The sequence below is a fragment of the Drosophila miranda genome, chromosome 3 (assembly GCF_003369915.1).
Source record: "Drosophila miranda strain MSH22 chromosome 3, D.miranda_PacBio2.1, whole genome shotgun sequence".
Taxonomy (NCBI): Eukaryota; Metazoa; Arthropoda; class Insecta; order Diptera; family Drosophilidae; genus Drosophila; species Drosophila miranda.
In genome coordinates, this window is record NC_046676.1 from 13598191 (window position 1) to 13611290 (window position 13100).

The following is a 13100-nucleotide window of genomic DNA, read 5'->3' on the forward strand; positions in this document are numbered from 1 at the left end:
AAACTGTTTACTCAGGGCTTTCCGCCACCCGTCGAATGTCTCTGTGGACACACAAAAATATGAGCAGGCATGCAAAATGCCTGTCAATGAGGATATCCTGTAACTGTAATGAAAAAAGGAAGCGCCCACATTTATAGATGACAAAATTTAAGAAAACTCCCCAATGAATGGAACGGCCGTCAATGGCCATTCGATGGCGCCTGGCTAAGCCGGAAATCGGGTTAAATGGAACATCTAATCAAAGTATTTTCATTAATTACGTCGAGTCAATTAGTTAGCAGGCCGGCCTGGAAAAGGCATCACTTCAGCTCATTGGAAGAAGCCAATTAGCCACATTGTCGCTGCGGTCTATTGGGGGATGGACGCCCATAAGGCTGACGAAATATGTATCCAATAAATATAAGGGCATTACAATTTATGGCAGCTTTAAACGCTGTATTAACGACTCTTAGGGGCGGCCTATGTGGCGTATGCTTAATATATTGAGTAAAATTCCATCGTCCGAGAGGGCGCTGCCGACGGCGGTTCTTTAATATTTCGCCACTCATCTCGAATGCCGGAAATATTTGGTCTCCCCCCAAAACATTGTTGACCCGAAAATAGCTGTATATCCTCCTGAAGGTCGAACAGAACTGGGACACAGGACTCTGGAAATAAGTGTCAACTGGCACGGGCAAAATGAACAAAATGGTTGCGCTGCAGAGTGCTGGGGAGGCCCCAAACTGTCGAAACGTGGCCATAAATTTACGTGCAGCGTAACTAATGAAAACGTTGCTGCCGCTGCCGCTGCCGTCGTTGTCCTCCTGTCTGATGACCGGAATGCAGGCCAAAACTTAATTAATCTCATCAATTTGCGGACTCGTTTCCGTGGGGATGGGAGAGAGCGTAGTAAATTTATAGGGAAAATAACCCATTGTTCTGCAGTGCATACATCAGGCTGGGGACTATGGAAACTATGGACTGGCGCATAATCCCTAATAGACAAAGGTAGAGAAGCCAACATATGGCCACATACGCACCTACTACTACGTCCAGCGTGGAATGGAATTCCGAGTGTGGAGGGATAGAGCAATCGGTGTAGCAATTTTGTTGGAACTTAAATTGGTTTCTGCTTTCAACTGATCTTTCAACGTGTCTGTCTTAGAAGGCACGCACACACAAAGAATACAGTTTTTCAGGAAAAACCATGCATGTAAGCTCTCGGCGTTCTCTCCACCAGAAAATCAAATGAAGATTGAGAAGTCCCTGGGATAGACCCGAGATACTTGGTGCTGTTAAGTCACTGTCTACTCGGAGCGTTAGAAAGAATAGCTTACCTGAGAGGCAGTGCCTCAGTTTAGGAAGGCCGTGTATGCGATACCACTTTTTTGTCGGTGGGCACAAGATGCGCGTTAAGTTAAGTTTTCGGGGAGTTGTAACCAAAGACCTGCATGCGGAGAGCGTTCACTCAAAGTCCATAAGCAACTTCCTTAATTTGCGTGCACCATCTCTAAGCTGGATGGCTGGTGGGTGCAGGGGCGGCAGTCAGGGGGAGTGTGAACAAGGGAAATTCAACTCGGATAGCCGGCGGGGGAGCTCTGAGTTTTGGGGCAGACAGACAGACAAATGTCTGCTCATTTTGATGCACACTTTTACTGCTCATTAAATTCGCTTAAGTACGTACATTTACAATTCACGTCCCCTCCGTTTTCTCTGCTGTGTTTTCCCACCGTACAATTTCCCTACCCCACTAACGGAAGTTTCCACTTGTGTTCCATTTTTCAGTTCTGCCGCAGAAGAATAACAGTGCAGCAGTTACGGCCGCAACAAAGTGTGAGACCAAAACCGAAACCGAGACCGGGACCAGACCTCGCCATAAACCCGTTCCCCGTGCAGCAGAAGCCGGGCGGAAATTAGCAGCCACATCAATTTCCAGCTCGGACTTAATTAAACGCGTGCTGCCAGTGCCCAGCTACGTTCCAGGAAGAATTTTCGCCGGAAATTAATTGAAATTTACAGCCCGCAACGACTGGCAACAGGCGGAAAACAAATGCGCTCACCATCGTTGTTCCAGCAGCTGCTGTCGTGCCCGGTTGCGCCTGCGCTGTCGTTGTTGCACTGATCCGTCATTCATCCAAAAAGTTTGCGGAAAAATGGCTGGGAGAATACAACAGGCACGAGGCGGCCACACCACCGTCCCAGCCACCGCCACGCTTTTGATGCTGCTGCTGCTGCTGACGAGCTGCGGTAAACTTCAACAGGCGTTGGGCCACATTGTGTATGGGGGCCAGCAATTAGCGGGGCCATGGGGCGAGGGAGCAACTACAGCTACGCCAAGGACGACACTGCCCTCGACGGCATCAAGCGGCAATTTAAATTCAAAATTTGCAACGGAGCCAGCAGCAGCACCACCCACCGAAACCATAAAAACCATAGAAGAGCAGCAGGTGACAGCCGCAGTGGAGGGCGAGGTCTTTCAGGTGACACCAGCAGGCGCGGGAGAACCTACAGCAGGCCAATTACCTTTAAGTATGCTTCCGACAGCCGCATCAAGTGCAACCGGAACTCTAGTATCCACAACAACCGAAGAACACAAAGCTTCTGCTAAGTATTTTGTGTTCGGCACCCAGCAGCAGGATATGATGATAGATGCGGCAACAACAGCAGAAAGTGCTACAGAAGCAGAACCGAGAGCAGCGCCAGGTGTGGCAGAAGCAGCAGCATCAGCAGCAATCGAAAGTGCTGAGGCCACTGTAGCAATTCTGGAGGCAGCCGCAGAGACGGCCACCGGGGGACAACGAATGCGAGTCATGCATGCACAAGACGCAACAGAGGCACCAGAGGCAGCAGGGATTCCCTTACAAACAACAGTATTATCCGAGGAAAATGTGCAACCAATTGCCGCAGCAGAGCCACAGCCACCCACAGAAATGTTGAAAGCATATAGTGAAACTACAGCTGGAACAGCACCAGCAGCTCCAATAAGAGAAATAAAAGGGAAGCGCGTGGCGCCAACGACACCCACACCCACACCCACACCCACACCCATGCCGACAGCAACAAGAACAACGGCGGTGCCACCGCATGTAGAAAATAAAAACGTTGCCCAGGCTGGAATCAAATTAAATATGGAGATGTTGGCTGCCACACAGAGCTATGCAAATGCCACTGTGGCCGGGGCCGGTGACGGGTCGGCGTGGGGCGAAACACAACAAACCGATCCAACGACGATATTGACAACAATAGAAACAACGCTTCAGACAGCAGCCCCCTCGGGAGTGGGGAAAACCGTGCCAGCACCCAGATTATTGGGAGGAGCCGGTATAATGTTGCAGCTCCTGGCCAATTCCCTGGGCAGCTCCGCTTCCGCTTCCCCCTTACCCTCACCCTCGCCAGCTCCCACATCCGTGTGGCCTGTAAAGCATGCGGCCGTGCTGGAGGGCGACGTCATCCTGGGCGGCCTCATGATGGTGCATTCGCGGGAAGACAGCATCACCTGTGGCCCCATCATGCCACAGGGCGGCATCCAGGCACTGGAGGCTATGCTGTATACTCTGGACCAAGTGAATAAGCAGCAATTGTTGCCGAACGTCACGCTGGGCGCCCATTTGCTGGACGACTGCGACAAGGACACCTACGGCCTAGAGATGGCAGTGGACTTTATAAAAGGTGAGTGTGCCGTGCAGAGTCCATCCATTTATCGAGTTGACCTTGCGCCCAAGGCGATTACATCTGAAGATTCCAAACAGGATGAAATCATGAAAAAAGAAGCCTTAGAGCCAATGAGAGTTTTGAAACATTTTGCTGATTCTACAACAAACTTTCGGGGTGGGGGCTTTCTCCGCTTTCCGTCTCCTGGGTGCTTTTCCAACGGCTTTGCTTTTTAATTTAAATTACATTTACTTTTTATGCACGGCCATAAATTGCGGGAAAGTTTGTTAGAGGGCGGGCTTATAAGTCCGGATAAAACTCTTGGTTGTGGGGAAAGGCCTGTAAATGCTTATATATTTTATGCGAATGGATGGATGAATGGATAAGTGGATTGCTTCTATCCATCCTCCTTCGCTCTCCCCCAACCCTTCCCCTCTACAAAATCGTTGCGTGCATGCAGATTTACGCCCACCCAAGCGATTTATTAGCTTATTTTGCTTTATAGTGTGCATTGGTTGTCCAATTTGTAATTCAAATGAGAGTTTGGCAGCTGCGAATGCCCCAATGCTTGTACTCTTGAAGAGGGTATACTCGAACTGGGCAAAGGTGTGCCAGCTCCACAGCAGGGCACACCAGGGCACTGCAGGAACAGGGTATGCCCGAGGCAGCTCGATTTCGCCGGCAAAACGTAGCTACCGGAGGATTGAGAAAAAGAGTCACTTTGGGTTTTTGCAACATACTGAAGTTAATCTCACCTTTCTTCAAGGGTATTTGGCGGGTCGAACATTCTCTCCTCACCCTTTTTTCCGATGTGGTCGCCACACCGTGGTTTTCCCATTTGTATTGCCACCTGCGGTAATGTGTATGTGCACTTTATCTATACAAATATTGAAATATTTTTTATATGGCAAACAGAGCCATTCAACATTTTTTTGTTTGCTTCTTTAAAACATTTATCGAGAGGGTGAGAGGGTAGGGGGAAAAATGAAGAATTTAAAGGCAAGTGCGAAATGAAAATAGCATAAAAAATGTGTTTCATTTAAATGCTTGCCGGCTTTTTGTATCGTTTTGTAAGAACTTTCAAAAGACCGAATAAATAAATCATTCTGTGCGAAAGCAATATTTAATGGAGTCCGGGGTGCATGAGTCCTGCGAGAATTAATCGACCAGATGACGTTTAAGGAAGCCGCAGAATACGGCGCTTAAAGTGCAGTGTCAGGGTACAGGAAGTGGAAGACACGTTTATGCATGGTGTAATGCTTTAGTGTAAAGCCGCTTCCGGCCGGAAGTAAGAGGAGGAGGATAAGGGAGCTGCCCATTGTGGCTGCTACGAGCCGCCTTTTCTCAGAAAGGGATCATCATATATTTAATATAGGAGTAGATTCTTCCTGGAATGACATCTTAATCGATTGTGCCTCCTTAATGATTTCATTACCCTCTATTTCTCAATTTTGTTTTGCTCAACAATACAGCCAAAACAAAACCCCAAAAACCACAGAAATAGATACCACAATTAAAATACAGGCTGATGGGGTGTAAGAAGGACTCTTGCACACACAAAACCGAATTTCGTTGGCTTAATCTCCCGCCTCGACAGTCAGGGTGGGCATTTGCTTGGGTTTTGGAGCTGTAGCCAATAATCAGCCACAGAGATGCGGCACAGAGTGCAGGAGTCTATTCAATTCATGCAGATGCAACAGCCAGCAGGAAGCGGCGGCCATTCATTTGTCTTCATTAGCGTCCAGATTCAGATCTAGAGACTTTGAGAGCAATGGGAGCAAACGGATTTCGTGTGCAGACTTTCGTGACATCAGCTGAAGTTTTTTTTTTTAAAATGTATCCAGTCGTCCCTTTTTACCCACGTAAAATATAACAAAAAAAACCTAAAAGAACCTAACATTTATGTGGAATCTATGTATATGGACTTTATTGGGTTTTAAGTTTGGTTTGTGTCCTCGATAGTGCATGTAAAATACATGCAGAAAGCATGTAACATGTCGCCGTCACATATTCGCATGTCGTATGTGTGTGTACAACGGCATCAAAGAATAACATTTCTGTGGAATCTATTTATGAGGATGGTGCTTAACATTTGCGGAGCTTTGGTTTTTATCCTGTCTATCACGATGTCAAATATGTGTAGGATCTTTGCAGAAATCATGTAGCGTTTATATTTGGAGCCTCATTAACCATTTACCTATCATATATGTATCTCATATAACATATTTGCATCAACAAAAATAGAACGGGAATGTCCATTATATTCTATCTCAAATGCCTCTCTAGTTCAAAGACATGTCGATATGTATCATATCCCTTTGTTCGGCCCTATGTTCAGTGCTCATTCATTATAATCCCAGAATATAGGGGACACTCTCATTTTATGCTTCCATTTCTTTATTATAAAGCATAAATCCCTGGAGAAGGCCGTTCAAAATATAAGTTCGTATGTGTGTATGGATTGTGGGAGGGCTCAATGCCCAATGCCATCGAATCAGAGGCGGGCTCCTACTGACCCAGTTCTGTGGCAAATTGAAATTTTATTTTGGCCATACATACACACGCATATCCTGGTCCTGTGTCCTACCACGCACAAGGCCCAACGCACGACGCACCCTCATCAAAGGGCGCATAAAAAAATTTATCTACCATGAAGCGCTGTGTCAACCCTGACCGCCACTGCCACTGATTCTGATGCTGCCACTGCTCATATCATTTTAATTCGATGGGAAGCCTGCAATCTGCTGCCCGCGTGCGTCTGCCGGCTCGGCTGGTCGTTGTTGCTGCTGTTGCCACTTAATGGAATTTGCCGCTTATGCGTTCCGCATGCCGCGCATTATCCTTTCTACGCCTGCCTGCCCCTCCTGGCCCTCCTTCCAATCCTCCTTTCAGCCATTTCCTCTGAAATTTGAGCTCTTCCTCGCCTGTTTCCTTATTTTTTTCCGTGCTCAGTGCTGTGTGGCTCTGCTGTCGGGCCTTCCTTCAGTTGACATGTTGCCTGTTTGGCAGAAACTTTTTTGCCTCTTTGTTTTCCTTGTTGTTTCTTTTGGGCCAGCTTGCGCCCTCTGTGCGGCCTACAGCCTCTTTGGCTATCCCCTAGACTCCTCCCGTCACATGTGTGTGCCTTTCGGGTGCGTGTGCGTGTACGTCTCTGTCTTTTGACTTTGACTTTTAACCAGATGCTATTGGGGGACGACTGCTTTGGCCATGAAGTCTGGCTGATTTAAATGCCTTTAAGCGGGAGCCAAGCACTGCATTACTCGTATATTCATTCACGCACTTTGCTTGACATTTTATTCAAATTTAAACAATGACTATAATTGCTGTGTCTGTATCCATGTCCGTGTCTGCCTCTGTGTGCTTTTGGCAGCCACAAACAAACATCCACAGGGCTTAAGGGTCTGAAAATAGTCAAAAAGCCAGTTAAACTCTGGCTTGCTTCATTTTCGGGGGCATGTGTGTGGCACTAAGGCCTGTAATGTTATATGCCAATTCCATTATATTTGCCTCGCCTTTGGGGCATGATAGCAGCAACGAAATAATAATGGGGCTTCGTTGAATGCATCACAATCCACCTGACGATGGCCGCCCCCCTCCTAAGCATGACCCTGTTTTTGTTTTTCGCATCGTTTTCATTGATTTCATTGTTGCGAATCCTTGGCGACTGCCCTACGGCATCCGACTGTTTACTCGGCTTACAAAGCTGCTGCTGATGCTGTCTGTTGGCGCTGCCACTTTCACTTCCACAGCCATCTGATTTCTGCTTGCGGCACTGCTGTCCGCTTAGGCGTTGCTGCATTATTAACATTGTCCACAGCGGTGGGGTCCTCGTGGCCCAGCTTCCTTTTAAGTTATAAATTTTTTCAGTGATTTTTGTTGACTTCAAAAAACAGTAGCATTACGTATACGCCGCGTCAGACCTTTAGAAGTTCGCCATTCATTGCACAAAACGCTCCACTTGCAACAAGCGGCGCATGGCGTCGAGTAAATCGGAAACAAGTTCGAAGACTCCGTGCACGGACAGAAGAAATTGTACGTGGTCTTTGCATTTGATTTCCCGGAATCCTCTGCATAATGACAGTAGAAGTCCTTTGTTCTGTCGTGTTCCCCTCCGAGTATAACAGATATAACAGTTTGCCAAGTGGCACAGTGTCAGTATAACAGGGGCTTAGACGTTGCACGCAAACAAGTGTTTGTTCCATTCATAAATCCGACCGACGACACGAGCACGAGCACCAGCACGAGCCTGAAGTGTCCTACAATTTTAGTACACTCCTTCGTGTGTCCTGGCGGCTGTCGCTGTCGCAGCCATCGCCAGGGACTTTCAGTTGCACGCCGGTTCTCCACCAACGCAGACGCTCGCGGAAGGTAGACATCGGAAGAGCTCTATGAACAAAAGTCCCTTATCAGACGTAACATTCATCAGAGGAGGTGGTAGCAAGTGAAACGGTTTAAGTAAGTCCCGGAGAGACTTTACCTGGCGAAAACCACAAAGAAATGTTTAATGGAAACAAAATACTCTTGACAATTTAATAAAAACAGTTGTGAGCTAAAATATTAAAAATATATACTCAAAAAGTAATCGAATTGGAAATTTCAATTCAAATAAATACACATCTCGAAAATAAAACACAAGAGTTCTGAAAATGTCACAGCAAAATATCAAGAAATGAATATAAAAAAAAATAAAGGTCTCCACGTCAGACAGGCCACTTGCTTTGACCCCTAATTAATTAAGTTCTAACTGGCGTGGCCGCCGCAGCCTAGTAGATATATGGAGACGTCTCGCCTGCCAGAAACATAAATCTTATCAAGGCCTAGAAAAAATGTTGTTATCAAAATATAAACAGGGAAAGTGGCTCCGCAGACGAGGGATTTCGGGCCACAAAAAGAGAACAAAACAAATATTAATTAATATAAATTCAAAATAATTTCAAGCGGAGGCGGCGGCCCAAAAGGGAACGTTGGGCCCTGGCTCTGGAGCCACGAAGAAAAAGTTGTAGAAAGTTTTGTGTTGTTTTTGATTTTTGCTTTAGTCCCTTACCTTTAATTATAAGTTGTTTTTTTTCCTCTACATCGGAAATAGAAAAAGTTTGATGCTCTGTATCTGGAGTTGGAGTTTAATTAAAGTGAAAGAGAGAGGCAGTGGCAGTGGCAGTAGCACAGTCGGAGATTACACCATGGTTTCGGGATGGTATCAAATGTAGGCCTAGCCTTGTAAGAACCGACTGTACGTAAATCTGTGTAAATTATTATGCATACGCCGCGTGTGACGAGTGTATGTGTGGCGCAGGTGGTGCTCCGATAAACTTTGATGCCAGGGCAAGGCAATTAGGAGCATTTGAATGTAATTTGAAAATTATGCCAACATCACAGTCAGGCAGGCGTCCGATAAGAAGGGAAGTGGGGATGAAGTGCTTTAGAAAAGTACAGCCAGTGTGTGCTGCTTTCAGGTTGATTGCCATTTTCCGTCGACCCACAACGACTCTGTGTCTGCGTTTGTCTGGCCACAGGATATTCAATTTCCTCCTTCTGGGCTGGGGCTGTTGACATTTTGTAATTTTATTTTCATTATTTTCGCACTTCCAGTCGGCACCCGAGGCACACCGCTTGAGGGATGGGATGGGATGGGAAGGGATGGGGTTCTGATAATTAACAAAGTCTCCCGTCGGCACCTAAATTCTTCTCTCGGTCTGTCAGCTCTTAATGATAGTTTGGGGACCTAATGGATCTAATGGCAGCGCACAAAGCTTTAGTCACGTAGCTGTGATAAATGCCCTAACCAAAGTCCAGGTCCCGGTCCTGGTCCCGGTCCCGGTCCCGGTTCTGGTCCTGGTCCCGCTGATTGTTTGACCTTTGTTTAATTACTAAACCAAGCGATTAATAAACTGCTTCCTGTCGAACTCCCACTGCACGCATTAACTCTATTCCGTCGACAGATTTCTAGCGTGGTCTGTATATTTTAGATTTAAGCAGCACTCTGCTCTGCATTAACTTTTCCGAGAAGTTGGAGCTTAGCTTATCCATCATCTTTACATCTGCAAGCCAAGCTGCTTTTCAGAAATTGAAATTAAAATGGAATATGGAATAGCTGTATGCGTTTCACTGGAAAATATGCTGTAAATTAAGAATTTCCACAAATTTTGTGCCCACTCTCGACTAAATTAATGTTTCAAAGCAAAAACTTTTACAAGGAATTCATTCAAATGAGTTTCACAATTTGCAATGAGTTGTAATGAGCTGCGGACTGCGGACTTAATTTGAAACAACTATCTTTTGCGCTTGCAACTCGAACGCTTGCAACGAAGTATAACGAAGTTTTCCGACGCAACTCTAATCAGCAGTAAGTGGCATGTGACGCAGAGCCGTAGTAAACGACATGGCGGTAATTGGCAAGGCAACCATTTCATACGGATTTCCCGCGTTCTGAGGCAACTCGACCCACGAGCAAATAAACTGCGAAAACTTTGGGTAGCAGACGGTAGAAAAACAAGAATTAATTATGGAAGCATGCAACGCGGGGCGTTGCGCAATAAATATAATTAATAAACGGCTCTTAATGAGGGTGCAACGCGATGATTCCTCCCCCCCCTGGCCACACACGGCCGTCCCCTCACTTAGTTATGGCGTGGCAGAGTCATAAATGGCGGAATGATTGTTGCTACCTGTTGCCTGCCCCACAGACAGCCACGCCATAAACTCTCATGAGGAAACTAATTAGAAACTCAAATGGCAGCACTACCGACTCTTAGGCAAATACGGAACGCAGAGAAGGCAAGAGCTGGACGCAACGGTGGGTGCATGGGCGTCATTGTGGCCTTTCCACCGATACGGAAACCGAAATGATGCAACTGCATCAAAGTTTAGTTCGCGCGTAAAGTTTGTGGCATCAAAAGTTTCAGCTTGAAACATTGCCCGCGGGGGGAGGGCAGGAGGTGTTGCAAGTGTGAAAACAGGATGTTCCGCTAAGGGATCCCACTGAAAGCAGATAAAGTTTGAGAGCAACTGAGTTGCCGAGTCGGACAAAAGAAAAGGAGAAAAACTGAGATTCATAAAAATTACCATAAAGTATGACTTAAGTTGGAAGCTATCCCTCAGTTAAGGGAAATTCACCTGGAAGGGATTTCCGCGAAAGTTTTTATCCAGCCAAATGTTGCTGAAAAGTTTCCCCAAACATTGTTGGTCTTTAATATTAAAACCTGTGGTTATGACCCCGTGGAAAGAGCCACCTGGACAGCGCTTCACCCTCAGATTTCGAATAGTGCTGGGATCCGAACACCATAGAATCAGAATCCTGTCCATCTTCAAACTTTTGCTGTCGTGGCTGCTAACTTTTATGATGATTAACTTATGAATGCCAGGAGAAGAGGGACCTGAGCGAACTACTGTTTGTCGGGTTGGTAGAACGGTGTTTCCTCTAGAGACTGGAAAATATAATACCACATCTGAAGCGTTTTTCATGTCGGTGCTTTAGGAGCAATTCGTTGGTTTGTTGGTCCAATAACTTGCCAGATACGCGCCACTAATTATGCAATTATATCTTTTGCACTCCCATTCTCTACTCCACTCTCCACCAAGCTCTTGCTCAGGCTTTCCTCTTGTTTTTACGACTTTTTTGCGGCTTGACGGAAACTTTGCCAACTGTGCGGGAGTTTTTTTTTTTTATGGCCACGACCAGTGGCACAAGTGGTCAGCGTTTTCATTTTAATTGTATTTAGATAAGACTTAATGGCGTTGGCGCTTGGTGTCGGGCGACTGGCGACTGGCTGGGAGCTGGAAGCTGGACTTTAAAAGTTAATCAAAAAGTACAGCAGAAATATGCTAATTTTCCCAGGAGTTAACTTTTCGGATTCGCATCGCTGCAAATGACTCATTTTTGTTGGCAAGTGACAATCGCAAATGATTTGTTGCTCCGCAATACATACAAATACATATACCCGAAAATTGTGATATTTGTGTGTGTGTGTGTCCCTGCAGAAAAGTGTGCTATAAAATATTTAGTGCTTAGTTGTGTGGCCTCGGAGCACGCCGTACATTTTCAACAGTTACGCTCTGGATTACGGTGCGGAGGAAACCAACGAAAACGGAACGAATGTGAGGAGCGTGGCGGTAGAAGAAGAACGAGAGCCAAGCATGCTCGAAACTGCTAAACAATAGACAATGCCACAGCCAGCAGAAGGCACAAGGCAGAAGGCGCAAGGCAGAGCGAAGGCAGCCCATAATGATCTTTTTGTTACACATACGACTGCGCTTCTGTGTGCGTGGGGGGCAGAGCAAACAAGCAATGACACACGCACATTTCAAGAACAAGTGCAAATACATACACACACACAGACACATCCACAACCATCGGGAGAGAGAGAGAGAGATGGTGGGAGGGGGGTAGAGAAGGAGAGAGCATTTATTTTTGTTTGTCATGACTTTGCGCTTTCGCCATGAGGACAACACTGGGGCAACACACACGCCATTTTTTCGGGTCTTTGTCTGTCGTTTTTTGGCCCCGTCGATGCTTGCATTTGTTAGCATACTTATTTTGGCTAGGGACAACGTGTGGCACGAACAGGGTGCAAGGGGGCAGTATTATTTTGTCGCTACAATAAACAAAAATAATCCTGCAGCAGCACCGCCTTTAGACAAATGTGTGCGTGTGTGCACGATCACAAGAATTACTGTATGCATACGAAATAGGGAGGAAAATGGGAAAACGTGAAGGAAAAACAATATATGTATGTGCATAGTTTTTCCTCTCTACGACGTTTTAAAAAAAAACGCGATTTATTTTTTGAGAAATGGTTAAAGGAAATTGTCGTAGCAAAGCTTGCCTATTTCCCGCACAACAAATTATTTTGTGGTCATAAACACGTCTCTATGGTCAGGCACACACGCAGCCATTTGATTAAGAGGTGGGCGAGCGTCGAGGGGCGACGGGGCAGTACGAGTAAGTGGCCAATGGATTTTTTCAATTTGCGTTACTTTGCAAAATGTTATGCAAGTCACGCGTCCACATCTTCCACATACACAAATACATATTAATACACACAGAAGTGTGTACATATATATGTATATATATTTCTAGATGGAGAGGCAGACTGTAATTCACAATATCATGTGCTCAATGGGCTGTGAGCCATGGCCGGGGAAGCCAGGGGCCGCAAGGGCGGCAAGGGAGGCAGCCAGGCAGATGGAGAGCTATGCAATAGCTGGTAACTGGTACTGGTGCTGGTACTGGTTCTGGTACTCTGCTGCTCTTTTGATTTATGCGACATTTCCACACATTTGCCTCCCATTAACATTCTGCTTCGTCTGTCAGCTTGTTTTTGTTTTTGTTGTCTTTCCCCCCCCCCCCCTACCACCCTTTCTATTTCCATTTCCTGTTGTTGTTCTTCTTCTGGGGGTGTCAACATTTCGTGTGTGTGCTGGCTGTTTCTTGGCCTTCTGATGGAAATTGATTGCCCATACTTGCAGTTGCA

General features: G+C 46.2%; 1 protein-coding gene across 3 annotated transcripts in view; it reads left to right on the plus strand.

Annotated features, from left to right (window-relative positions):
• Positions 1-13100, plus strand: part of LOC108160592 (metabotropic glutamate receptor 2) — a 75660-nt gene that overhangs the window by 29412 nt on the left and 33148 nt on the right. For 2 of the 3 annotated variants that reach the window (XM_033390994.1, XM_033390993.1), the window contains exon 2: positions 1765-3648. In XM_033390994.1, coding sequence (XP_033246885.1) covers positions 2133-3648 — 1516 coding nt within the window. In that variant the 5' untranslated portion in view covers positions 1765-2132. Of the gene's footprint in view, positions 1-1764; positions 3649-7950; positions 8086-13100 lie in introns of those variants that run through there. The other variant, XM_017294687.2, reaches the window with a different exon arrangement.